This window comes from Achroia grisella, unplaced genomic scaffold (genome assembly GCF_030625045.1).
Source record: "Achroia grisella isolate CSIRO2021 unplaced genomic scaffold, CSIRO_AGI_Agris_v1 utg567, whole genome shotgun sequence".
Taxonomy (NCBI): domain Eukaryota; kingdom Metazoa; phylum Arthropoda; class Insecta; order Lepidoptera; family Pyralidae; genus Achroia; species Achroia grisella.
Window position 1 is genome coordinate 2,535,993 of NW_026712947.1, and position 26,589 is coordinate 2,562,581.

General features: G+C 33.6%; 1 protein-coding gene across 1 annotated transcript in view; it reads left to right on the plus strand.

The window, feature by feature from the left end:
• Positions 1-260: 260 nt before the first annotated feature.
• LOC131848665 (pro-resilin) overlaps positions 261-26,589 on the plus strand; it is a 28,451-nt gene continuing 2,122 nt past the window's right edge. The window contains exons 1-2 of the mRNA XM_059198589.1: positions 261-343; positions 3,630-3,669. Of these exons, the coding sequence (XP_059054572.1) occupies positions 3,649-3,669 (21 nt within the window). The 5' untranslated portion in view covers positions 261-343; positions 3,630-3,648. The remainder of the gene's footprint in view (positions 344-3,629; positions 3,670-26,589) is intronic.

Below are 26,589 nucleotides of genomic sequence, written 5' to 3' on the forward strand. Positions count from 1 at the left end.
AAAAAAACATTTTTTTTAATTTACCTAAACCTATAAAATTTTCACGGTTAACTCTAATTACTATAACATGTGTAATAAACTGTACCAGACAAAGAGACAAAATCGTTACTACATTTTAATATTGTACACGCTTATTGTGTTTTATTATTATTATTTTATTATAATGTGTATAGTTTATGAGTGCGTGCTATGAAAATATACTGAAACGCGAGTTCAATTCGTAGTGGGGTTACCTGCATATATATGTGAGAGGTGACGATCACACTCGCAGTGCGCGCATCACACTTGACGCATCCTAGTGTTGTCACTACACTACACTACACTACACTTAGTGCGAAAACTGGTGAGTACCGCGAGTGTGTGATGTGATAAAGTGATATAGTACAATTGTGCATAATTATTAGATGTGCCCACGACTTTGTCCGCGTAAATTGATCATACTTTCAAATAACATTTCATTCTCTTATAATCCTTTTTTGGGATTAAAAAGTAGCCTATATCCTATCTCAGGTTCTAGACTATCTGTGTATCAAATTTCATTTAAATCGGTTCAGTAGTTTTAGCGTGACAGCGAGACAGACAGAGCCCATGTTCTAACTCAGATTCTAGAGTATTTGTGTACCAAATCATTTAAATCGGTTCAGTAGTATCGCCAAAGCGTTAAAGCGAAACAGACAGACAGACAGAGTTACTTTCTAATGTATGATATTAGTAAGGGTTAATTAATTCTAATAATATGGTTAAATTTATATTATTATTATAATTGCTTTATTCACAAATGTAACAAATCTCATTACACAACAGCACGTCAATAGTAATTACATATATAAGATAATTATGTCACAATTACATTTTAAATATTCAAAATAATGAATTAAATAATATATAACATAGTAATAAAACTCACTTAATGGAAAATGTCATAATTGTACATTGGAATTCAGATATTCCGTCACATTGAAAAAAGGATGTTGCTCGAAATATGATTTTATATATGGATATGAAATTGTAAACTTTTAATTTTGTGGACTGGTTGTATTATTTGTGTTTTATCTTCACGCCATGTCCCTTATGGGGTATATAGAATTGTATATCTTATATAATTATATCTGAATAGTTAATTTAATATAACACGAGAGAAAGTAGTAAAAAATATATTTAACATTCAAAGTCAAGACTTCTATACATATAAATAAAATTGGAGTGTCTGTTTGTAATATTGAAATTACCGTTTTTTACTACATGCATTTGAATATAAATACGGTACATATACCAACATATATTTTTTTACAATTTTTGTCTGTCTGTTTGTTTGTTCCGGCACTCTGAAACAGCTGGACCGATTTTGACGGTACTTTTTTTGACATATAGCTGATGTAATAAGGAGTAACTTAGGCTACTTTGATTTCAGAAAAAATCTTTCATATCAGAAAATTAAATTAAATTCCACGCGGACGAAGTCGCGGGAACAGCTTGCTATAAATATTATTACCCATATCATGGATAAAATAGAAAAAAAACATTTTTCAAAACTAGAATCTTGAATTACCTCCTTTTATATAAGTCAATTAAATTAACCACGCCGTCTTAATCATTATCTGAATACATTTAAAATGATATACAATACTTCTGTAAATTTAAAACTTTAAAGGGAAAAATAATTTAAATAAATTAAAAAAAAAACGTTAAATTCTCGACTTGTAAAAAATTTACATTTTGAATTGTGACATTTTTCTATTTAACTGACAATATGTATATTTGAAATAAATTAAAAACTAGATCAAAAAATTAATAACAATTAATTTGTTTAAATCTAAATATATATAACTCAAAGGTGATTACTGGTGACTTAATATTTATCTACACTAGCGACTCGTCCCGGCTTCACATGGATGCATTATAAATCTTTGAATTTCTCGGCTTGTTCTATACTATAACGCGTATGTATCTAAATATATATAACTCAAAGGTGACTCACTGACGTCGTGATCTATCAACGCATATCCCAAACCACTGGACGGATCGGGCTGAAATTTGGCATGCGGATAGATGTTATGACGTAGGCATCCGCTAAGAAAGGATTTTGATTAATCCTACCCCCAAGGGGATAAAATAGGGGATGAAAGTTTGTATGAAACTTTGTCAATTTTAAACCGATCGGGCTGAGACTTTACATGCCTAAAGCTACTATGACTTAGGCATCCCTTGAGAAAGGATTTTGATAAATTCCACCCCTAAGGGGATAAATTAACGCGAGTGAAGCAGCGGGCAAAAGCTAATTGGCAAATAAAACCTATGTACTTATTATGATGAATTGTCATATTATGACATTCATAATTCATGACGAAAAGTCTGTATAAGCTTTTCACAATTAAACGGCTGAACAAATTTTCATAAAATTACACATGATCATAGATTAACACGAGGATATCTATATTTTATTAAAGAAAAACAATCGTGATAGCCAGTAATATAATATTAACATATTATATAAGTCATAGAGATGTTTACAACTTCATAATCATTGTATAGTATAAAACAAAGTCGCTGTCGCTGTCTGTCCCTATGTATGCTTAAATCTTTAAAACTACGCAACGGATTATGAAGCGGTTTTTTAATAAATGGGTTGATTCAAAAGGAAGTTTTATATGTGGAATACATGTACACTCGGGCGAAGCCGCGGCGATTAGCTAGTTTAGTATAAAACAAAGTCGCTGTCGCTGTCTGTCCCTATGTGTGCTTAAAATCTTTAAAACTAAATTTTTAATAGATAGAGTGATTCAAGAGGAAGGTTTATATATACATGTACATCCGGGCGCAACCGGGGCGAGTAGCTAGTATATAATAATTTGATGAATTTAAAAAAAATGCATTAAAATTCCAACATCTAATTTAAATTATATATTATAGGATCTGTCGCCCTCTTCTGAACGAAATATTTTGCCAGAGAGCTATGTATTTTTTACTACTTTGTATGATATAATCATACAAACTTCATACTTCTTATTTATAATGAATTAATATATGAATCTATATAAAATATCGATATTTTATAATTGCGAAACTCTGTCCGTCTGTCTGTTTTGCTTTCACGCCAAAACTACTGAACCGATTTAAATGAAATTTGGTACGCAGATAGTCTAGACCCTGAGATAGGATACAGGAATACTTTTTAAAAGGAAAAAGGATTGTAATGGGTTGAAAGTGAAGATGAAATTTGTATGGAAATATGGTCATTTTTTAATCTAGTACAATGAAATTATTTTTCTTTGTTTGGTCAAGGTCACAATTACACGCGGACGAAGTCACAGTCACAGCTAGTATATATCACTGCTATATAATTTCAATACATATATATAAGATATATATATATACAGAAATTAGTGCTGGTTGGTAGTTTGTATTCACACGTTTCGAATTGTAAAATGTGAACTTACAAGGATTGTTTAAAAGTTTCTTGCTCGTTCTTCTCGTGATGAGACAGTTTCCCGAATGAGCGGTAGATAAAAAAAATTGTTACGACTATTCAAAAGTGCTTAAATTAAGTTTATTTGAATAAATGATTTTCTATTCTATTCTATTCTATTGTGCGAACCAGAAATTATCTGATTATATATATTTATTCACAGAATCCCGCTGCCGAGCAAGATGGTGCAAATAAAGGCAATGGTACGTACCTATATACAATTAATTACGTACATACATACATGTTAATATATAATATATACATATAGGAACTACATATGACATTTATGAGAGTTAAAAAAAATACTGCCAAGTTCAAGTTCACAGTCAAAGTCGGTTAATATGTACATCAAGGTAGGACAGACGTTTCTTTTTTATTAGATTTTTTTAATTATTATAATACTAGCTGTTCACGCGAGTTCGTCCGCGTGGAATTTAACTTCTAAAATAAGGGTAGCCTAAGTTACTCCTTCACAAATAAAGAATTTGAATTTGAATTTGTAAAGTTAAATCTGCTACATAATATTTGCATCAGTTTTAGTAAAACATTTCAAACACAAACTTGTTGTACCCGCGACTATGTCCGCGTGGACTATAACTTTATTTTTCTAAACTAAAAGTAGTATAAGTTACTCCTTATTACATCTGCTACCTGCGAATAAAAGTCCCGTCAAAATCGGTCCAGCCATTTCAGAGATTAGCCGGAACAAACAGACAGAGAAAAATTGTAAAAAATGTTATTTTGGTCTATGTACCGTATTTATATTTATATGCATGTAGTAAAAAACGGTTATTTCAAAATTACAAACAGACACTCCAATTTTATTTATATGTATAGGTATACTGATATATCCATACATCTGGGGTAGTTGTAAATCGGCGGAAGTTGATATATACGACTAGTAAATATTATATGAGTTATCGACCAAACTTCCGAGAGGCCGATACCTCTTTTGGTTTCTCTATTATTACTAATATTGATAAATATATCACTTGTTTCATAATAATCATTACATAGTATAAAACAAAGTCGCTGTCACTGTCTGTCCCTATGTACGCTTAAATCTTTAAAACTACGCAACGGATTTTGAAGCGGTTTTGTTAATAGATAGAGTCATTCAAGAGGAAGGTTTGGTAAGTTACATATGTACATGTCATATGAATGTGGATGGTTATAATGGCAGAGGAAGGCGAAAAAGAGATGGATGGACTGTGTGAAAGATGATATGGTAAGAAAGGGAGTGAACAACTCCCTTAGTGATCGTCTGTGATGATTAATGCGTAGAAATGAAGTTAATATTTTAAATAAGGTGTTACATATGAATGTAGATGGTTATAAGAATAGAGAAAAACCCAAAAAGAGATGGATGGACTGTGTAAAAGATGATATGGTAAGAAAGGGAGTGAATAACTCCCTTAGTGATCGTCTGTGATGATTAATGCGTAGAAATGAAGTTAATATTTTAAATAAGGTGTTACATATGAATGTAGATGGTTATAAGAATAGAGAAAAACCCAAAAAGAGATGGATGGACTGTGTAAAAGATGATATGGTCCCAAGAAACCGTTCGAGCTGAATAAAGCGCAAATGAAAATGTCTGTGATGATTAATGCGTAGAAATGAAGTTAATATTTTAAATAAGGTGTTACATATGAATGTAGATGGTTATAAAAATAAGATAAAAACCGTAAAACTGCTAGATGGATGGATGTGTAAAAGATTATAGTTTATGTAGAAATAGAAATGAATAACTAACAAACTGATTTTAGTGATGTCTGTAATGATTAATTCGTTTAAAAATGAAGTTAATATTTTAAATACCAGAGTCTGTTATAAATCTATGAATGTAGATAGTTATAAGAATAGAGAAAAACCCAAATAAAGATGATGGACTGTTAAAAGATAATGTTTTTAAGAAAAACTTAAAATCCATAGTGACAATATTATGATTAACTAATAATGAGTGCGTAATATTTTAAATAAGGTGTTACATATGAATGTAGATGGTTATAAGAATAGAGAAAACCCCAAAAAGAGATGGATGGACTGTGTTAAAGATGATATGGTATGAAATGGAGTAAATAACAAGATGACTGCGAACAGGGATGAATGGAAGCGAAAAACATTACGACGACCACAAATAAATGGGATAAGGAAGAAGCAGATGATAAAATAGATCCTAAAAACAAACTACTTTAGAATTCGCTTGCAGATCCACTATTTAACTTAGTTAAACGAACTCGTCCCACGCGAAAACCGTTCGAGCTGAATGCAAAAGCGCAAATGAAAATGTTATAGTAACTCGTTTTAACTGCAGTACGGACCGACAAACGTTTTAAAATTTAACATAAAATTAAATTTTAAAATGTACCGTACACAAAAACCGTAACCATAAACAGATTCCGTAAAACTGCTACACGTTACGTGCATGTGTTATGGAATCATAATTTACTAGTTTATGTAGAAATAGGAATAGAAATTCTTAAATAACAAACTGATTTTACCTAAATGTCGTTTAACTAAAGTTAGTAATTTGTTTTATGGCAATTGCGTAAAGTTTTACAACAAAATACCAGAGTCTGTTATCAATCTGCCAGAAAAAGATTTAAATGTCAAATAAAACAGTTCCTTTGCAAAAAAGCTTACTATAAAATTGAAGAATTCGTTAACGACAATAATGTTTTTATAGAAAAACTTAAAATCCATAGCACTGACAATATTATCTGATTACACTAATAATGAGTGCGTAACGATTTCTATGTTGATTATCGCATGACTCTTCCTTGTTATAATGTAATTATTTATATAAAAAACATTTATTAAAAAGAGCGACACACAAGTTTCTTGCTCATTCTTCTTGTGATGAATCTGTATATATATATATGAGTGGTAGAATCGCGTAAAATATGACTATTCAAAAGTAAAAAATATATATTTATTTGAATAAAGATTATTTCTATTTCTATTTCATGAAATGATAGAATTAATTCGATGTTCCAAACTAGTGGGAAAGTTCAATCATAATAATAATAATAATAATCTCAGGACAATTCACACAGCGCCATCTAGACCCAAGTTAAGCTAGCTAAAGCTTGTGTTATGGGTACTAGACAACTGATACAAATAGGTAAATAAATAAACTAGTTACTGGCCCTGGCTTCGCACGGATGTACATGATATTTTCTCAACAGCCTAAATTATGGAATCAGTTTCTATCTATTAAAAAAAAAACCGCTCCAGAATCCTTTTGTTGCAACCCATTTTTTAAAGATTTAAGCATACATACATAGGGACGGACAGACAGCGACAGCGACTTTATTTTATATTATGCAATTATAAGCTTGGACAATTAACACAGCGCCGTCTAGTCTTTAACGTGAATAAAATTTTTATCTATCTATCTATCTATCTATCTATTGACAATGTGATATTTACAAATTTAAATGTCATATTGATTTATAAATACAGTTTAAACATTTATTTTTTAAATACATGGTGGTAGTTGGCCAATAACATAATAAAATTTTGTTAAATCAAAATAATAGATGATACTTCTAAATTGCAAACTATCCCTCTACCGCGCGAACTATATCTCTGACTCCTGGCAGAATGGAGAAACGCGTATTCCGAACCTGAATAGCTCGGATGGAACGGTAGATGTTGTTTCTTCCAAGGAAATGTTGTTCATATGTATTGACAACATTTTTAATATTATATTCGTTTTATTTTCAAAAATATTAATAATGGGTTCTTACGCTCTTGTCCAAGAGCAGGGTCATGTTATTATACCAGGATTATATTTATGTATTTATAAAATAAAATTGCAGAGCAAACGTTTATTCATTTATCTCTTAAGGAGTGAAATGTGTCAATAATCAGTTTTCTTACAAATGACATATATGTTTATTTATGACATATGAGCGTTAATAAGTCGCATATCTAGTACAATACTGGTGTAATTCAGAAATTAAAAATTTTTGAAAATAGTTTCATAACACAATTATTATCCAAAATATCTAATTTTTTTTTAAGCCATTATTATAATAAGTGTGTATTCAACCGCATAAAGATAACCTTGCATTACCATTTTCAACCCCTTACAACCCTTTTTTCGCATTAAAAAGTAGCCTATGTCCTTCCTCGGCGTCTTGACAATCTGTGTACGAAATTTCATTTAAATCAGTTCAGTAGTTTTGGGTTGAAAGCGTTGACAGACAGACAGACAGACAGACCTTTGCATTTATATATATATATATATTTAGATTCTATAATAACTTCCTCATTAGCTGGTGACATCCGTAAACAAACGGTCACCACTCACCGTCGACCAGTTTTACGCTCAGGTCACCATCCACCTTATGAACAGTACGATCTGTCCGCTGTCTCCCCACGCCGCATACTGCACACAGCATCATTCGTATCAGGGTTGTCAATTAAAAGAAAATAAAATCAATGAAATCAAAATATCTTTATTCATGTAGATCTATTACAGACTCTTATGATATGCCAAATCTACTGTCAACTCGGAGTGTTTTCAAGATGACAAGAAACTCAGCTCGTCAATGTACAATCCTCGTATATGTACGAGATTTTTTATCTTCACTACAAAATACACATTTATACTAATAGAAATTTATAAGAAGTAATAATAATAATAATATAAATAAATACTATTGGCTAATTGGGATAGGACAATTTTATATGACAAGTAACATGTAAAATTACACCGTTAATCTTCCTAAATAAAAAATAAAAAAAAAAAAAAAAAAAAAAAAAAAAAAAAAAAAAAAAAAAAAAAAAAATTAAAAAAAAAAAAAAAAAAAAAATTTTTACTAATACCAATTATATAAGAATCTAGCTGACCAGCGCAAATTTGTCTGCATCACAAAATGCGACAGAATGCGCAAAACTAGTCGCAACATACTGGGGAAAATACATTTGCAACTAAATGTATTTTCCCATTGAAACTAATGAAGAAAATGACTTCAATCGTATTATAATGTTGTGGCAATACAATATAATATTTCTGTACTATAAACATTGTATATATAATTGAATGTAGTTTTCTATATAATTGATAAGTTAAAAATATTTGACCGATTTCAAAATTCATTGTAATCTATTCAAAAGAGCAACACGAGTTTCTTGTTCATTCTTGTGATGAATTTCGAATAAAAAATGTGACAATTCAAAAGTGCTTGTAATGAATTTATTTGAATAAAAATTATTTCTGTTTTTATTTATATTTTAAAAGCAATGATATGTATGTTTTTATTCCTTGATCAAGTATTATTGAATTCATCTAGTTTAGCAGTTATCTGAACATGTAATAATCCAATTTTATATAATTTACTATATTTTGTCCTCTTTGTACTATATTCTAAATTAAAACACCAAACATAATAACAGTTTCTATTAATAACTAGGTACCCACCCCGGCTTCGCACAGGTGTACATGTATTATACATATAAACCTTCTCATAAAACACTCTATCTATTAAAAAAAACCGCTTCAAATCCGTTGCGTAGTTTTAAAGATTTAAGCATACATAGGGACAGATAGCGACAGCGACTTTATTTTATACTACATATGTAATGAAGGGAAAATCACGCTTCCTTTCCTCCATGATTGGACTGACTGTTGTCCAAATATGAGACTGTAATAGTTTGGAGTTCTTTTTACTACATTTGTAGTACAAGCCAATAAGTTATGATTGGCAGCCCTGGTTCGTCTCGCGACAGGATCCTCCATGGTTGAACTGACTGTTGTCCAAATATGAGACTGTAATAGTTTGGAGTTCTTTTTACGGGATTTTTAGTACATGCCAATAAGTTATGATTGGCAGCTCTGGTTCGTCTCGCGACAGGGTCCTCTATGGTTGAACTGATTGTCGTCCAAATATGAGACAGTAATAGTTTGGAGTTCTTTTTACGGGATTTTTAGTACATGCCAATAAGTTATGGTTGGCAGCCCTGGTTCGTCTCGCGACAGGATCCTCCATGGTTGAACTGACTGTTGTCCAAATATGAGACTGTAATAGTTTGGAGTTCTTTTTACGGGATTTTTAGTACATGCCAATAAGTTATGATTGGCAGCTCTGGTTTGTCTCGCGACAGGGTCCTCCATAGTCGGACTGACTGTTGTCCAAATATGAGACTGTAATAGTTTGGAGTTCTTTTTACTACATTTGTAGTACAAGCCAATAAGTTATGATTGGCAGCCCTGGTTCGTCTCGCGACAGGGTCCTCCATGGTTGAACTGTAATAGTTTGGAGTTCTTTTTACTACATTTGTAGTACAAGCCAATAAGTTATGATTGGCAGCCCTAGTTCGTCTGGCGCGCGCGACAGGGTCCTCCATTGTCGGACTGATTGTCGTCCAATCAGGTGGAGAGAAGGCTGGCCAGTCCATCGGCCGGCCTGAGGACCGTCGATGAGACTGTAATAGTTTGGAGATCTTTTTACGGGATTTTTAGTACATGCCAATAAGTTATGATTGGCAGCCCTGGTTCGTCTCGCGACAGGGTCCTCCATGGTTGAACTGACTGTTGTCCAAATATGAGACTGTAATAGTTTGGAGTTCTTTTTACGGGATTTTTAGTACATGCCAATAAGTTATGGTTGGCAGCCCTGGTTCGTCTCGCGGCAGGGTTGCGTCATGCTGTAATTTGAAGTAACCGCAGGCTCAGTTGCATCACCTCGCTGACGAGTCGTCTCGTTCTGTACTCATAAATCTTCACGGATATAACAATCTTTGACAGGGATTCTGCTCTCGAATATTCAATGGATTACAAATTGGGGTATAAATATAGTTCCGGCAATATGTTAAACTTCCCGTAACAATCTTATATCTTATATAAATATATATAACTCAAAGGTGACTGACATAGTGATCTATCTATGCACAGCCCAAACTACCAGTAGTTTAATTTTTCATTAATTAATTCAAAGACCGTAGTGGCTCAGTGGTTTCGTACTCCGAATGCCAAATTTCAGCCCGATAAGTCCAGACTTATCGGGCTGAAATTTGGCATGCAGATAGATGTTATGATGTAGGCATCCGCTAAGAAACGATTTTAATTAATTCTACCCTCAAGGGGATAAAATAAGGAATGTAAGTTTGTATGAAACTTTGTCAATTTTAAACCGATCCGGCTGAGACTTTGAATGCACAAAGCTACTATGATGTAGGCATCCCCTAAGGAAGGATATTGATAAATTCCACCCCTAAGGGGATAAATTAACGCAAGCGAAGCCGCGGGCAAAAGCTACTTAATATTATAAACACGAACATTTATGAGTATGGATAGATGTTTGTTACTCTTTCACGTCAAAATCCGTTCAAAATCTATTTAAGGGATGTTGGAATGAAACTTTACAGTAATATAGCTTAGGTATACATCAGAATAACGTCATTCATTCATTCATAATTTAAGAGCTACGCTCTTGTCGGTGGAGCTCTTGCCACTTTCCGCGATCTTCCATCATGCTCTTTAATTCTTGATACGACACGACTCCCATTTTGTCCTCAGTTTGTTTGATGTAGCTATGCCTTGGTCTTCCCCTCCCCTCTTTCCTTCTATTTCCCCCTCAATAATAATTTTCATGAAATCATCGTGCCGTATCAAGTGTCCTAACATTTTTCCTCGACTATTTTCTATTGTGTTCATATAGGATTCAGAATAACATATGAGCTATAAATTACATGCGGGCAAAACCGCGGTCACATCTAGTTAAAAATAAATAAAACGCAGATTTTATGCTAAAAATTATTCAAATAATTAAAATGAAAGCTAACGTACGGCAAACACGTAACAAATATCATAAAGTTAAATCTAAACGTACTACAAATGTAATATGAAGTTGAGTGTGCGAGATGCGCACGCGCATGACGTAACATACAGGCCGACTGCGCCGCCGTCAGAACTGACATTGACCTTTTTACCTTTCCTCGCTGCCCGCCAGGGTTGCCAACCTCAAAAACTCGTCTATCATCCCACCAAACAGCTTACTTTGTCCCCTCCAATCGATCAATTCAAACGGGGATCGAAATTACGACGGCCTGAGCCGGAGCTCGAACCCTAGTGGTGCCCTCAGATTAAAGTCGTATCCGTCAGGCGAGAGTTGGCCTTCAGCCGCTCCATAAGTCCTTCCTTTGGTTTGGAATGCATCTGTACTCGACCCCATCGTCCGGTGAAGCTGTAAAGGCCAGCTGCGGCCAATGGCATTAGAGTAGTGAAAAAAAATTCTGTGTTAATACTCATTATAGTATTAATATCTTATACAGCTATGACTCGCTACGAAGCTACTGTCTGCGCGTGGGCGTGCGCCCAAACCACTGGACGGATCGGGCTGAAATTTGGCATGCAGGTAGATGTTATGACGTAGGCATCTGCTAAGAAAGGATTTTGATTAATTCTACCCCCAAGGAAATAAAATAGGGTATGAAAGTTTATATGAAACTTCGTCAATTTTAAACCGATCGGGCTGAGACTTTGCTTGCATAAAGCTACTATGACGTAGGCATCCCCTAAGAAAGGATTTTGATAAATTCCATCCCTAAAGGGATAAGTTAACGCGAGCAAAAGCTAGTAATTTATAAGTGAGCTGCATCTGTCACCTAAGTTAGATAAGATACGTAGTTTGAGAAAAGCAAAATTAAATAAATCTAAAGTCAAAAGTATTTATAAGTGAGCTATATCTGTGATCTGAGTTAGATAAGATAGCGCACTTTTAGAGATACTTCGAGAAAAGTAAAATTAAATAAACTTGAAGTCAAAAGAATTTATAAGTGAGCTGCATTATGACCTAAGTTAGATAACATCTCGCTCACTTAGACACAGTTCGAGAACGAAGCTCATTAATCTTTGCAGTCACAAAACCTGAACTGAATCGATTCTCGTAGTACAATTAGCGAACCGTTTTCACTGGCTTTCTTTCCAACAATGATATGATATGACAATGCTGTGTGCGTCATTGTTGCTCGGTACTAAGAGATATGCGATGGATTATATCATTTGCGATCGTTTGGCCATTGAACTTAGGTACGTGGGAAAGTTTTACAGTAAATTATCAAATTCAGATTTGTTTATGAACGTCAAATTTAAATTATTCTTGTATTTCTTATGTTATTATTGTAAAAACTAGTTAATAAAAATTCTATTCTATTCTATTCTAATTTTTCAGTTTGTCCAGTTCAGTATATAGAATCTATATACTGAACTGGACAAACTGAAACTAATTGAGTTTCTTGCCAGTTCTTCTCAATTGCTTGAAAAGAACAGGCAAGAAACTCAATTAGTTTTTAAAACGGAACTGTTCCGAAACTGCCCCTGTTTTTAGTTTCATATATAAGTCGAAGTACTAATTTAGTAGTTTCACTTGAGAAACATTTACTTGAATGACGATCGTGCATGGCAATAGTTGTTCATGTACCGTATTTTCATTTAAAGTTAGACATAGATACCTATATAAATATACATTGTAAATAAACTGGCTTTTAAAAAAAAGTAATTCAATTGAGTTTCTGGCCAGTTCTACTTAATTGGATGTATATACCGAATTGGATGGTAGGGAAAATTTTTTTTAAAATAATGTAAAAAACTTGACATTAAGTGGCTAAAATGTCCTGCACGAATAAATGATTTTTGAATTTGAATTGAATTTGAAATTGAATTTCCTTTTTGCAATATTTTTTTATTAGTACTCTAGGCTTCTCTACTATACATATAGCTTATGGCCATCTTTGGTAAATGAGTTATTCAACATTAAAATATTCTTTCAATTGAAACTACTAATTTCTGAGGTTAGCCTTCAACCAACCATGCACTCATACCCTTTGGCTTCATAATATTGGTATCAATATTTATTTTTTATTTTTATATTTTTATTTATATCTTTTTAATTCTTTGCGTACGAGAATAAATTCATAAATCTGTTATATTTTTCTTATATATCGATAAAATATAACAAATTATCCGACCCGTGAAACCCCATCTATATCACACATACATGACATTTAACGTTATATTTCACCTAGCCTATAGTGTTGTTCTGATGTTTAAGCTATATTACTGTAAAGTTTTATCAAAATACGTTCAGTAGTTTTTGCGTGAAAGAATAACAAGCAACCATCCTAGCCTATGTGTTGTTACTGTAAAGTTATATATATATATATATATATATAGTTGTATCAAAATACTGTAAAGTTTTATCGTGAAAAATAACAAGCAACCATTCATGTGTTGTAGTTTATATATAAAGAATAACAAAGTTTTATCCATCCATACTCACAAACTTTCGCATTTAATTTAAGTACCATAACCAAATCTATCATCAATATATATATGACAATATTCAAGTGCCTATAACAATCCTCTCTTCGACAGTCACAAAGTAACACACATGTACCAGTAATACGTCAGTTGTAGGCCACAAGATAAAACCTCTGGGTCACAGTTCACACGCCTCATTTCTTATTTTACATAACACAACTGCACGACTTTTTCATATACATCACCGCTTCGATATTAGACCTATTTTATACAACCAGTGGTAAGCAAGCAATGGATGTCATCTAATACAAACAAACGTAGACTTTATGACCGGGTAACGGTATACTCTTACTTTCGCCTGGGAAGCAAATCGGTCGAAGAGCACGTGTCAGAAGTTATATAATATGAATAATATGTTGGTTTACTGTTTATAAGAGGTGATTTAACTGTATATCTACTTATGGTATGCATAATTATGATGCTGTCGTAAATTATATAAAAAAAAAAACATTGTCTAAAAAAAAATTGGGGTATAACATTTATTTTTTTTATATTTGATGTCAATTTTCGAATGTTTGTTGTTAATATAATTTATTACTGATATTAATATCTATACATCTATACATATAAATAAAATTGGAGTGTCTGTTTGTAATATTGAAATAACCGTTTTTTATTACACCCCAATGAATATTAATACGGTACATACAGCAAAATAGCACTTTTTAAAATTTTTGTCAGTCTGTTTGTTCCGGCTAATCTCTGAAATGGATGGACCGATTTTGACGGGCCTTTTTTGGCAGTTAGCTGATGTAATAAAGAGTAACTTAGGCTACTATTATTTTAGAAAAATAAAGTTATTTTCCACGGGGACTAAGTCGTGTGTACAGCTAGTATGTATATAATAACATTATTGTGCCAACTCATTAACTTATTTAATATTACTGGTATTTCTATGTTTAATATGTACAAAAAAAACTTTTTTCTAACAGTTATTTAGTGCACATCCATAGTGCAAGTTCTTCTCCATTGGAACTAGATGGCGCTGTGTTAATTGTACTGAGTTAGATATTTAATTAAAACAGATATATATGTAAATATCATATAAAATAGAACTGACGAATAATTACCTGTCTAAAAAAAACGGTATTTTTTTATTTATTTTTGTACCCTTTATAAACAAATTCAAATTCAAAATATCTTTATTCATGTAGGTCTATTACAGACTCTTATGATATGTCAAATCTACCGTCAGTACGGAATGATTTCGAAATGAGAGGAACTGACAAAAACTCAGCTTGTGTTCTTTTCAAATAAATGTTGTACAGATTTACAATAACACAGATTAATTAAAATTCACATTTGGGAAATCAAACAATTTAAAAAAATAAATTTGCTTAAAAAAAATAATTTATTTACATTTTGGTACATGTTTAATTAATGAAACCATAAACTATCACCATTTTATTTTAACCTATAAAATAGGCGGGAAAACGTCGACTCCATTTTGTATTCGAAAGTGTCATGGCGGATCGTGTCAGCTGCCGGGTTCCACGTACTTACATTATTAAAATGCGCTTCCTACCTCAATCTTCCCGTTCAGCAAAACCTCTAACACATTTCACCTTTCTCCAAACAATGAAGCTTGTAATATTCACATAGTTACGAAAAACGCTCACGTGTTTCAAGAACAATCTGCGTTTTAATTGGCATTTGATTTTAATATGAATTTGCAATTATTTCCGATCTCATTGATAACGCGGGAAAATAATGACATATAAATGGGATCAATGAGGTTGTGTTTGCACAATTCTTTAACAATAAGATGTATCAGATATTGCGTACGCAATTGTGGCAAATGTCCGTGGGATTGTGGGAGTCTGTGGGAACGGTCGCTGGCGCGTCGGCCGGACCGGCATCTCTCGATTTATGTCGACCTCTTTGTCAGGGCCTTCACCTATTAGAGGCCCTGGGCACGTTAGGATAAGGGGGAAAATATTTTTCAAAAAGTCGTTATGAGATGAAAAGTTCAAGTTATTGCTAAACGTTTATAAAAAAAGAACAAATTGACCATAGTCGGTAAGCATTTGTTAAGACTGATTTCAGGCGAGAGTAGAGTAGCTATCGGTTATCGTTTGGTAATGAAGTAGGGACTGGATTAGACTAGGGGGCCCCAATCCATCGCAGGGCCCTGGGAGGAATCCCCCGTGCCCGGTGGGGAAGGCCTGCTCTTTGTTATCTGTCTGTCATGACGATGAGATTAAGTTCCACTGTTTTGTCGTTCACTTATCATTATACATACAAACAGACATATATATTTACGATAAGAAAAATATAAAAGACGATTTTATATTTGACGACCTCGGTAGTCTAGCGGTTTAGCACACCGCTTTACGTCCGATGGTCGCGGGTTCGATTCCTCGCACGGCACAAACATTTATATTCATGAGTATGATTGTTTGTATCGGTCCGGGTGTTTTCTATGTATAATATGTATGTATTTACAAAAATATATCTATGTACTTGTATCAGTTATCTAGTACCCTTAACACAAGCTTTAGCTAACGTAACTTGGGTCTAGATAGCGCTATATAAATTGTCCTGAAATTATTATTATTATTATAAATATTTTTTTATAAACACTTAACCTGTTTACCAACATTATAACATTAAAAATACCCGCGTGATTTGGCAAAAATCAACGGATTATGCAATACGTAATAATAAGTATAAATTATGACCATAAACATCTCTAGACACATTCCACTGCGTTCATTACACGCTCATCATCTTAGTTTATGGTCGATTCTGTACTGATCCAATTTCCGCACATTACATTGCAAATAGGAAGCGCCAGTGACAGCAACACTTGCGGTTTCACAAACGGTTTTTGTCAACGTCGAATGCAGCAAACATTCTGTATAAGTTTGTTATTTTATATAGAGGCTTTAGTACTCGAGCTGCATACTAGATGGCGCTGTGTTAAAAGTAGACGTCGATATGGTTTCGTTATATTACTATGTATATATGTACGCCATTTTTTAAAAAATAAACCCCTTTTTAAGTTCAACAATCCAACATCGCTGGTTGTTTTATTTATTAACACCAGAGGATGCTGTAGTAGTCCAGAGTTTAGTGTTGGGTTGTACACATTCTTTTAATAATAATAATATGATTTATTTATTTCTCCTCACAAACATGATGGCAACAATACATGTAGTATTTTTTATAGTAAAATACTTAAATTTATTATTTGAATCGATTTGCTGCGAGGAGCTGGTGTGTGAGATAGGCATAACCTGTAATACAGATCACCAGGCCACCAAACGAAAATTGATATAAGTTAAACAAATTATGACGCTTATACTACACTAAGTAAATTATAATTATACAACCATTAGAGATATAAAAAAAAACACAACGGACCAAATGAGAGGTTGCGGAAACGGAGTCCACATTAGAAGATAAACGAACGTCAAAAAATCCAAGGGAAATCTCACACAGGAGTCTACTCCAAGCTGCATACCTTGGAAATACGCTTCTGTGAATGAATTGTTTCACCACAATAAAGTCAGTGACCACCACAACATTATTTCTGGACTGCCTTTGATTAGACTCTAAACTCTAAAATTAGAGAAAAACCGAACGTTGAAAAATCCAAGGACTCTAAACTCTAAAATTAGAGCAAAACCGAACGTTAAAAAATCCAAGGGAAATCTCACACAGGAGTCTACTCCAAGCTGCATACCTTGGAAATACGCTTCTGTGAATGAATTGTTTCACCACAATAAAGTCAGTGACCACCACAACATTATTTCTGGACTGCCTTTGATTAGACTCTAAACTCTAAAATTAGAGCAAAACCGAACGTTAAAAAATCCAAGGGAAATCTCACACAGGAGTCTACTCCAAGCTGCATACCTTGGAAATACGCTTCTGTGAATGAATTGTTTCACCACAATAAAGTCAGTGACCACCACAACATTATTTCTGGACTGGCTTTGATTAGACTCTAAAGTCTAAAATTAGAGCAAAACCAAACGTTAAAAAATCCAAGGGAAATCTCACACAGGAGTCTACTCCACGCTGCATACCTTGGAAATACGCTTCTGTGAATGAATTGTTTCACCACAATAAAGTCAGTGACCACCACAACATTATTTCTGGACTGCCTTTGATTAGACTCTAAACTCTAAAATTAGAGAAAAACCGAACGTTGAAAAATCCAAGGGAAATCTCACACAGGAGTCTACTCCAAGCTGCATACCTTGGAAATACGCGATGTAATCTAAATAATAGGCTTCTGTGAATGAATTGTTTCACCACAATAAAGTCAGTGACCACCATAACATTGCACTATAGATGCCATGATAAATTTGCAAAACAATTGCATAATGGCGGGCTGGCGCGCACTTCTTGATATCTGTAGTAAGTGTTCACGGTTCGCGATTTTTTATTGTCTTATTTACAATTAATTAACATTTAAATTGTATTTAGTTTTGTAATGTTCTTATATTTATTTACTTATCTATTTCGACTATTTAGCAGTTTGTATTCACATAAAATCTTAAATATGTAATTTTATTTATTTACTAGCTGTTCCTGCAACTTCATCTGCGTAGAAATTAATTTTTTTTTTCTAAAATAAAAGTAGCCTTATTACATCAGCTACTTGCCAAAAAAAGTCCCGTCAAAATCAGAGCCGAAACAAACAGTTCCGGCTAATCTCTGAAAAGGCTGACCGACAGAAAATGATATATGCATGTAGTAAAAAACGGTTAGTTCAATATTACAAACAGACAGTCCAATTTTATTTATATGTATAGATTTAATTCAGGCTAGTAATTGCCCATATTATCAACACCTTACAGACTAACATACTTATGGTTGATATTCAAATTAATCTATACATATAAATAAATTTGGAGTGTCTGTTTGTAATATTGAAATAACCGTTTTTTACTACATGCACATGAATATAAATACGGTACATGCATCAAAATAACATTTTTACAATTCTTGTCTGTCTATCTGTCGGTCCGTTTGTTCCGCGTAATCTCTGAAACGGCTGGACCGATTTTAGCCTGACTTTTTTTGACAGGTAGTTTATAATAAGGAGTAACTTAGGCTACTTTTATTTTAGAAATATAAAGTTAAACTCCACGCGGATGAAGTCGCGGCTACAGCTAGTCATTTATAAATTCTTCAATTTTATAATAAGCTTTTTTACAAAGACAATATTTTATAAGAAATTGAACCTTATTGAAGTATAAATCGATCCATACTACTTTGTACAGTTTATGTGAAATTTTAATACATAATTTGTATTTTAACACAATTTACAATTTCATATATCACGTAATACTTGTAGAGCCACATTAGAGATGAACGGGGACGCGCCAGTGAAAGTGGTACAGTATTTAATGGCCGATGGATTAATTAAGATTATAATATAATTGCCGCATAATAATAACATGTTAAACGCGTAATATCATTGTATATTTATATTGTATTGTATGTTGGACTCCAGTCTCCGCAATTAGCCTCTCATTCGGGCCGTTGTGCGTGCAGAGCCAGACTACTAACGTAACCAGCCAAGCTCCTCCCAGACGCGCAGAAGACTTCTGGTGTATTCACAGGTTTCACGGAGCGACCTCACCGTTCCGAGGATTTGTTTTCGTTGTTGGGCCACTGCCGTGCACTCCAGGATTACGGGAGCCGCCGTTTCTTCAGCTTCAAAACAGCCCCGACAAAGGGGACTGTCTGTAGCATCAATTGTGTACAAGTGTTTGTTTAAGGAACAATGGCCCGTTATTGTCCCTATCATTATTTTAAGGTTATGTCTTTCTAGATTAAGTAGGCGTTTTGTTAATGGAGTATATTTATATTTATACTTTATTCATTACAAGCAGCCAGTTCTTACGTACTAGTTGAACCCTAGCTCACATTTTTAGAATAGAATAGAAAATCCTTTATTCAAATAAACCTAATTTAAGCATTTTGAATAGTGATAACAATTTTTTTAATCTACCGGAAAGCTGTCTCATTACGAGAATAAACTTAATTTAAGCACTTTTGAATAGTCTTAACAATTTTTTTAATCTACCGCTCATTCAGGAAACTGTCTCATCACAAGAAGAACGAGAAAGAAACTTGTGTGTTGCTCTTTTAAATAGTCCTTGTAAGTTCACATTTTACAAGTCGAAACGTGTGAATACAAACTACCAACTAGCACTAATTTATTAGGGCCAAATATAAATATACAATAAGATTAAATCAGTCGTAGTGATAAAATTTTGTATAACTATCTTTATTTTTAACCCACGTAACTACGTCTGCGTTTCATTTCCTCAGCTTTTACAATATTTTTCATTCCAGCTCCGCTCCTATTGGTCGTAGCGTAATGTTATATAGCTTAAAGCCTTCCTCGACAAATGGATTATCCAAAACAAAAATTATTTTTCAATTCGAACTAGTAGTTCCTGAGATTAGCGCGTTGGAACAAACAAACAATCTCTTCAGCTTTATAATAATACCGTATATTTACAATAGGTAGACAGTATAAATATATTGAAACATATAAAACACGCAGACCAATACTAACTGTATATAGTATCAAACCCGCGACCAAAAAGACTATAGCCAAATGTTACACCGCTAGATCACAGCAGTCACTTTGCACGCTCAAAAAGGCGTTAGAAAAGTACAAAACTTAGGAAAAACTACAGGAAAAGAGACAATCCGCATTCTTTCTAGTCATGAATGACTTAATTATGAGTTGTGGCAACACTTTGTCGTACCGCGCGCCGTGCAGCAGGGCTGCCAACCGCACCAGATCAAAAAAGAGAGAATAAAAAAGAAAAGTTCGATCTTTGTACGAGGAGAGTTTCACCCTCATACAAGTTTCTACAAAAGGTTGACCTACTAAAATTGTCAAAATATATATTGTATTGTATGTTGGACTTTATTTTCCCCATTTCGCCTCTCGTTTGCTCTGTTGTGGATCTAGAGCCAAGACTACTAGTCTAGAGTAGGCAGCCAATCTATTGTATTCTATGTAGAACTTTATCTTCTGCATTTCGCCTTTCGTTTGGGCCGTTGTGGGTCTAAAGTCAAGACTACTAGAGTAGTAATAATCAGCAAAACTCTTCTCAAAAACGGAAAGGCCTCCTGGTGTCTTAACAAGCTTCATGGAGCGACCTCATCATTCCGAGGATTTGTGTTGCTACGTATTTCAGAATCACGCGAGCGGTGATTTCTTCAGTTTCAAAGCGAGGTTTTATAATCTCTAATATACACTTCGTAAGCGAGTTACCTAAGTGTTTTAAATTTGCAACCCCATTTTTTATCGTGTCGAAAAATCTTCAAAAGACCGCCCTTCAATCCTTTGATGAAGGGTATGTGGGATTCTTATACCGAGAAAAACCTCGATGTACCTACGAGCGCCATTGTCGAAGTCGCGCATTCTAGTTAGCAATCTACCGCAACTCTGGCGACGATGTCCCCCCTTCCTGTAGATGGTGTAGAATAGGCCCCATCTCATTATTAAGACGACCTATTTCACCCTACTCAATTGTAGAAACATGTAGACTTCCGGGACGAAATAGTTGGGGCGCTGAAGTTTGACAACCCTACCGTCGAACAGTTCGGCCTAGCATTGTCATGTTACGCAGACCTCTTGCCTTGCCATCATTAGACGGACACAACTTCATAATAAGCTAATCGTTTGGCAGCAGAAAGAAATGCTGCGGACCGCGTTATTTGAATAAATTTACATATGCCGCCATTGTTCTGTTGGTGTGTTGGCACACTGGCGTCCGATAATGTTGCAATTACTTGGATCTACGCTTTTTGTGTTACACTCACCTTGCTGTGTTGCTACATCTTAATGTACACCCTTGGGAATAAATAGTTTATAATGGACATTTATACAGTCCAATAATCAGAAGCTACGAGGTTTAGTATCCACTCTGTTATGAAATTAGATTCAAAATCACATTTACTGATCAAAGCCTATTACTCACTAAACGATTACTTGAATGACGAGCGTGCATGGGAATAGTTGTTCATGCACTGGATTTTCATTTAATGCTAAACATAGACACCTATATAAATATACATTATAAATAAAATTGCTTTAAAAAATATATTCATTTGAGTTTCTTGCCAGTTCTTCTCAATTGGATATGTATACTGAACTGGAGGGTAGGAAAAAAATAATAATATCAAAAATACGTCCTTACAAACTTTCATGTCCCCTTTCAACCCCTTACAACCCTTTATTCGCATTAAAATGTAGCCTATATCCATTCTCAGGGTTTAGGCAATCAGTGTATCCAATTTCATTTAAATCAGTTAAGTAGTTTTGGCGTGAATGCAAGACAGATAGACAGACAGAGTTACTTTCGCATTTATAATATTAGTAAGGGTTGTTAAGGAAGTAAGGATTGAAATGGTACATTGTTCTGGGTGGATGGATGATTCACATACTTGGAGCACTCTCATACAGATGGTAGGAGCAAACTTTCCATTCAGGCATTATATGCTTGTTTTGTCTGGCTACTAGACAGAAGTACTTGTCTCAAATATAGAATACAATAAACGTTGTTATCATAGACAACGATCAAGTGATCCGCGAAAGTGGAGTGAAGCATGTTTACGAGAGACGTGGATAGATTTCGGAGCATCTGCCAGTGATAGAGCGCAAAGAAAGATTTTCACCGCGCACCGGCTGATCTTTGGTCACACGTGTCGTGGATGCTAACTTACTGTTTATTTTGTAAACTTTAAGTTTCTGAAATACTTCTGTTGTTTATGCTGGATTTTATATTCAAATTCAAAAATCATTTATTCATGTAGGACATTTTAGCCGCTTATGAACGTCAAGTTTTTACATTATAATTTTTTTTCCCTACCGTCCAGTTCGGTATATAGATCCAATTGAGAAGAACTGGCAAGAAACTCAATTGAATTACTTTTTTTTTTAAAAGCCAGTTTATTTACAATTTATATTTATATAGGTGTCTATGTCTAACATTAAATGAAAATCCCATAATGAACAACTATTGCCATGCACGCTTGTTATTCAAGTAATCGTTTAGTGAGTAAATATGATTTAACAGATGTTTTGAATTTATTTAAGGGTAATTCCAATATATCCTTTGGTATCTTATTGTAAAATTGTATACCTATTCCCATAAAAGACCTATTGACTCTTTCTAAACAATACTTGGGGACAGCAAGTTTATCTTTAAATCTAGTATTAATATTATGAATATTGCTGTTTTTCGGAAATAAGTCAAAATTTTTATGAACAATTTATGTATTCAAATATCCTTTAGATAGATAGATATTTGAATATATAAATTGTTCATAAAAATTTTGACTTATTTCAAAAAACAGCAATGCTTTGAATTTCTCTCTTAATGAGTCACGACTCTTCATACAGTTGATCGCTATTTCATTCGTTCATAATTTTAGGGCCTTTATATATAACTCTGCCGTCCAACAGTTTTGGTCTATTATTGTTGGGTTACTCATAATTCAAGATCGAATTCGAAGAAGAAAAAATTATCGATTAAGAAGATATGGATCTTCTTATTCGATAAGTTCTTGGCAGAACGGTCGTGGTTATTACTTAACACTCAACACTCAACACTCAACACTCAACACTCAACACTCCTTTTAAACACTTCACACTCTTATGCAATAATTCTATTTTCTCTTTTGTTTTTCATATTTATTTTATTATATGAATTGATAATAATTTCCTATATATTTTATGCCTATATGTTATACATATTTCTTGTTTTATTATAGTTTTTTTTTTTAATATATTAATATTTATGATAATGTAATAGGGCTGATTACAAGCTGTGGTCTTGTTACATGCGTCCTCGCGTATGTCTCTGGGCAGTGCCTGTATATCAGTGGTTTGCTGCTTGTATGCTGCAAACAATACACTGAGGTGCTGCCTTTTTACGTATGGGCTATGCACACACACTACGTTACTCATACCGTTTTTTGTTATCTGTATTGCATTTTATTTTATCTGTATAATTGTTGTGTATTGTATTTTGTTTGACTTCACTAATGTAATGTGTATATCTGTTTTATTTTTGTTCTTATTATTACAGTGCCTTTTGTGTGTGTGTGTGCCTTTAACGTGAATAAAATTTTTATCTATCTATCTATCTATCTATTATGTAGTGGAGTGAGAAGCAGATGACACCGCCTTACGATCGCCATTTCTTCCTACTGGCTGCTATTCTGATACACACTGCATTGACTAATTCGGTTCATAGCAAGAATCATTGTCTACGAGGTCTTGTCCAGTCTGGTCCTTTATATATACTGAACATAAAATTACTACTTTTAATTTGTTAATTTTGTGACATAAGAAAAATATAAGATTCTATTTTACTCTTTTTACATCGATTTATTTTATTTAGTTATAGAGTAGATTCAATATGCACATAATGTACCGACATACAAACATATAATACACTGGCGTTTGCCTGCGGCTTTACTCGCGTTAATTTATCCCCTTTGGGGTGGAATTTATACTGCTTACGTCATAGTAACTTTATGCATGCAAAGTCTCAGCCCGATCGGTTTAAAATTGACAAAGTTTCATACAAACTTTCATCCCCTGTTTTATCCCCTTGGGGGCAGAATTAATCAAAATTCTTTCTTAGCGGATGCCTACGTTGTAACATCTACCTGCAGTCCAAATTTCAGCCCGATCCGTCCAGTAGTTTGGACTATGCGTTGATAGATCACTATGTCAGTCACCTTTGAGTTATATATATTTAGATACAATATTACCCACCACAACTTTATAGCAGCTAAAACTTGTTGCCTTCAGATTTCAGAAGGATGTACATATAATCCAAATTTTGTCAATTTTCATTATAATCTTTATTTAAAACCTCGTTCTGGTGTTCTGGCTGATTATAGTAGGTAGATCTCACAAAATTGCCACGAGAAAGGAAATAAAGAAATTGATGAAATAATTTTTAGTGTCGGCCTGTTTGAACTCATGGCCTTAGGATGTGATAACGTAAGTTGGGATAATAACATTATCAGTTTCTATTTAGTGACTATGTAATGTAAAATTAAAATATTTATTTAAAAAATTGTAGATAAATATTGCATGTCGTATTTTATCTGTACCTATGTCTAAAAATTCTCTAAAAATTATCCAAATCAAATATTAGACATTTTTATTTAAATAAATACATATTTTTATAACTAACCCTACCGTCCAGTTCAGCTAGCTACATCTATTGGGTAGAATTGACATGAAACTCAACTACTTTTGGTTTTTGAATAACAATTTCTAATTCTGCGTTAGGCACAAGTACTTCAGCTACAGATGTACTTACCAATTGCAACACAGAAGGGAAATGATGTACACCAAGCGCCGCAACCTTACCTTGACTCGAGAAAAATCATAGTTTCGTCAGCATATTGCGTAAATTGGTCGTTAGCACCTAACCTTAGGACGTTACTTAGTGCGTAAACATAATACTAGTTCTTATTGCGATAGCTTTAGCTGCGTATATCCAATGATACCGTATAATGACCTGGAGGTACGTGCACGAACTATAATGATCAGATTATAAGCTTGGCAGTAAATGCAATGTTGCCAGATTGGTGGTTTTCCCCAGGTTTTAGAGGATTTTGCGGCGATAGACTTTCGGAAACCAAATATTTAGGGAATTTATGTGAAGAATAATAACAAAATCCCGACCTCATCGAAGTAATATAAATATTCGAACCAATTGGAGTACAAGAAATAGAACAAAAAGATCAGTATGCTGGGAAAATTTTATATTCTACAAGAACAAACTTTTTTCTCAGGGGGACTTTTCTTCTAACCGTGAAGTTTGGACACCGTTTGGGGAAAAACCAGACGATCATGTGGCAACACTGTTTTAATGAGACACGCACTGTTGGTAAATAACTCCGGATCTGGGTGACAGAGTCAATGTCAGGGGAGAGGATACTACATGTGAATTGCTATTCAACGTATCCACTAATGACGCTATTTGTACAAGAAGTTGCGGTTCTTGTAGAGAAATCATGTCTTATACTTTGTTGTTATTTATATCTGTTTCTTGTGGACCGTCATGAATTAATTTAGTTACTTTTTGTATGATTTTAAATAGATATTTGATAGAAACATCATATATGTTATGAACATCTTTAGGCATACTCCAAGTACCTATTTATATCATTTGTCTAGTACCCATAACACAAGCTCTGCTTAGCTTAGGACTAGATGGTACTGTGTGAATTATCCTGAGATATTATATTGTAATTATTTAATAATACATATGGACGGAAATCACGTTATCATGTAACGCCCGTGATAGCTAGTCCTTATATATCGCCATTCTAAAGCACTAAGTTGCCATACCTTCGTAATTTAAACTATTAACTTCATTATCACGTACTCTGCAATTGAAAACTTACAAAGCCAGCTGTTTAGCAACTGAAGTTGATGAAATAGAACTAAATATTTCTGTTTCATTAACTTCAACCTCTGACCGACTACTAAACATCAGTCTTTCTTCTTCTTTATTTTGAATGGCTACACCAATTTTGATCAGTGATTTTTCATGGTTTGAGAAACTCAGTGGAATTTTGTAGCTGCGGCTTATTTCAAAGTTTGACAATTTCGTTTGAGTTCGGTATTTTATAATTAAAGACAGAACAATATCCGAGGGATAACAAATACTTATTAGTAAAGATTTGATTACTAAGTGGACAACACTAGTTAGTAGGACAAAATCAAATTCAAAAATCATTTAGTCATGTAGGACATTTTAGCCGCTTATGAACG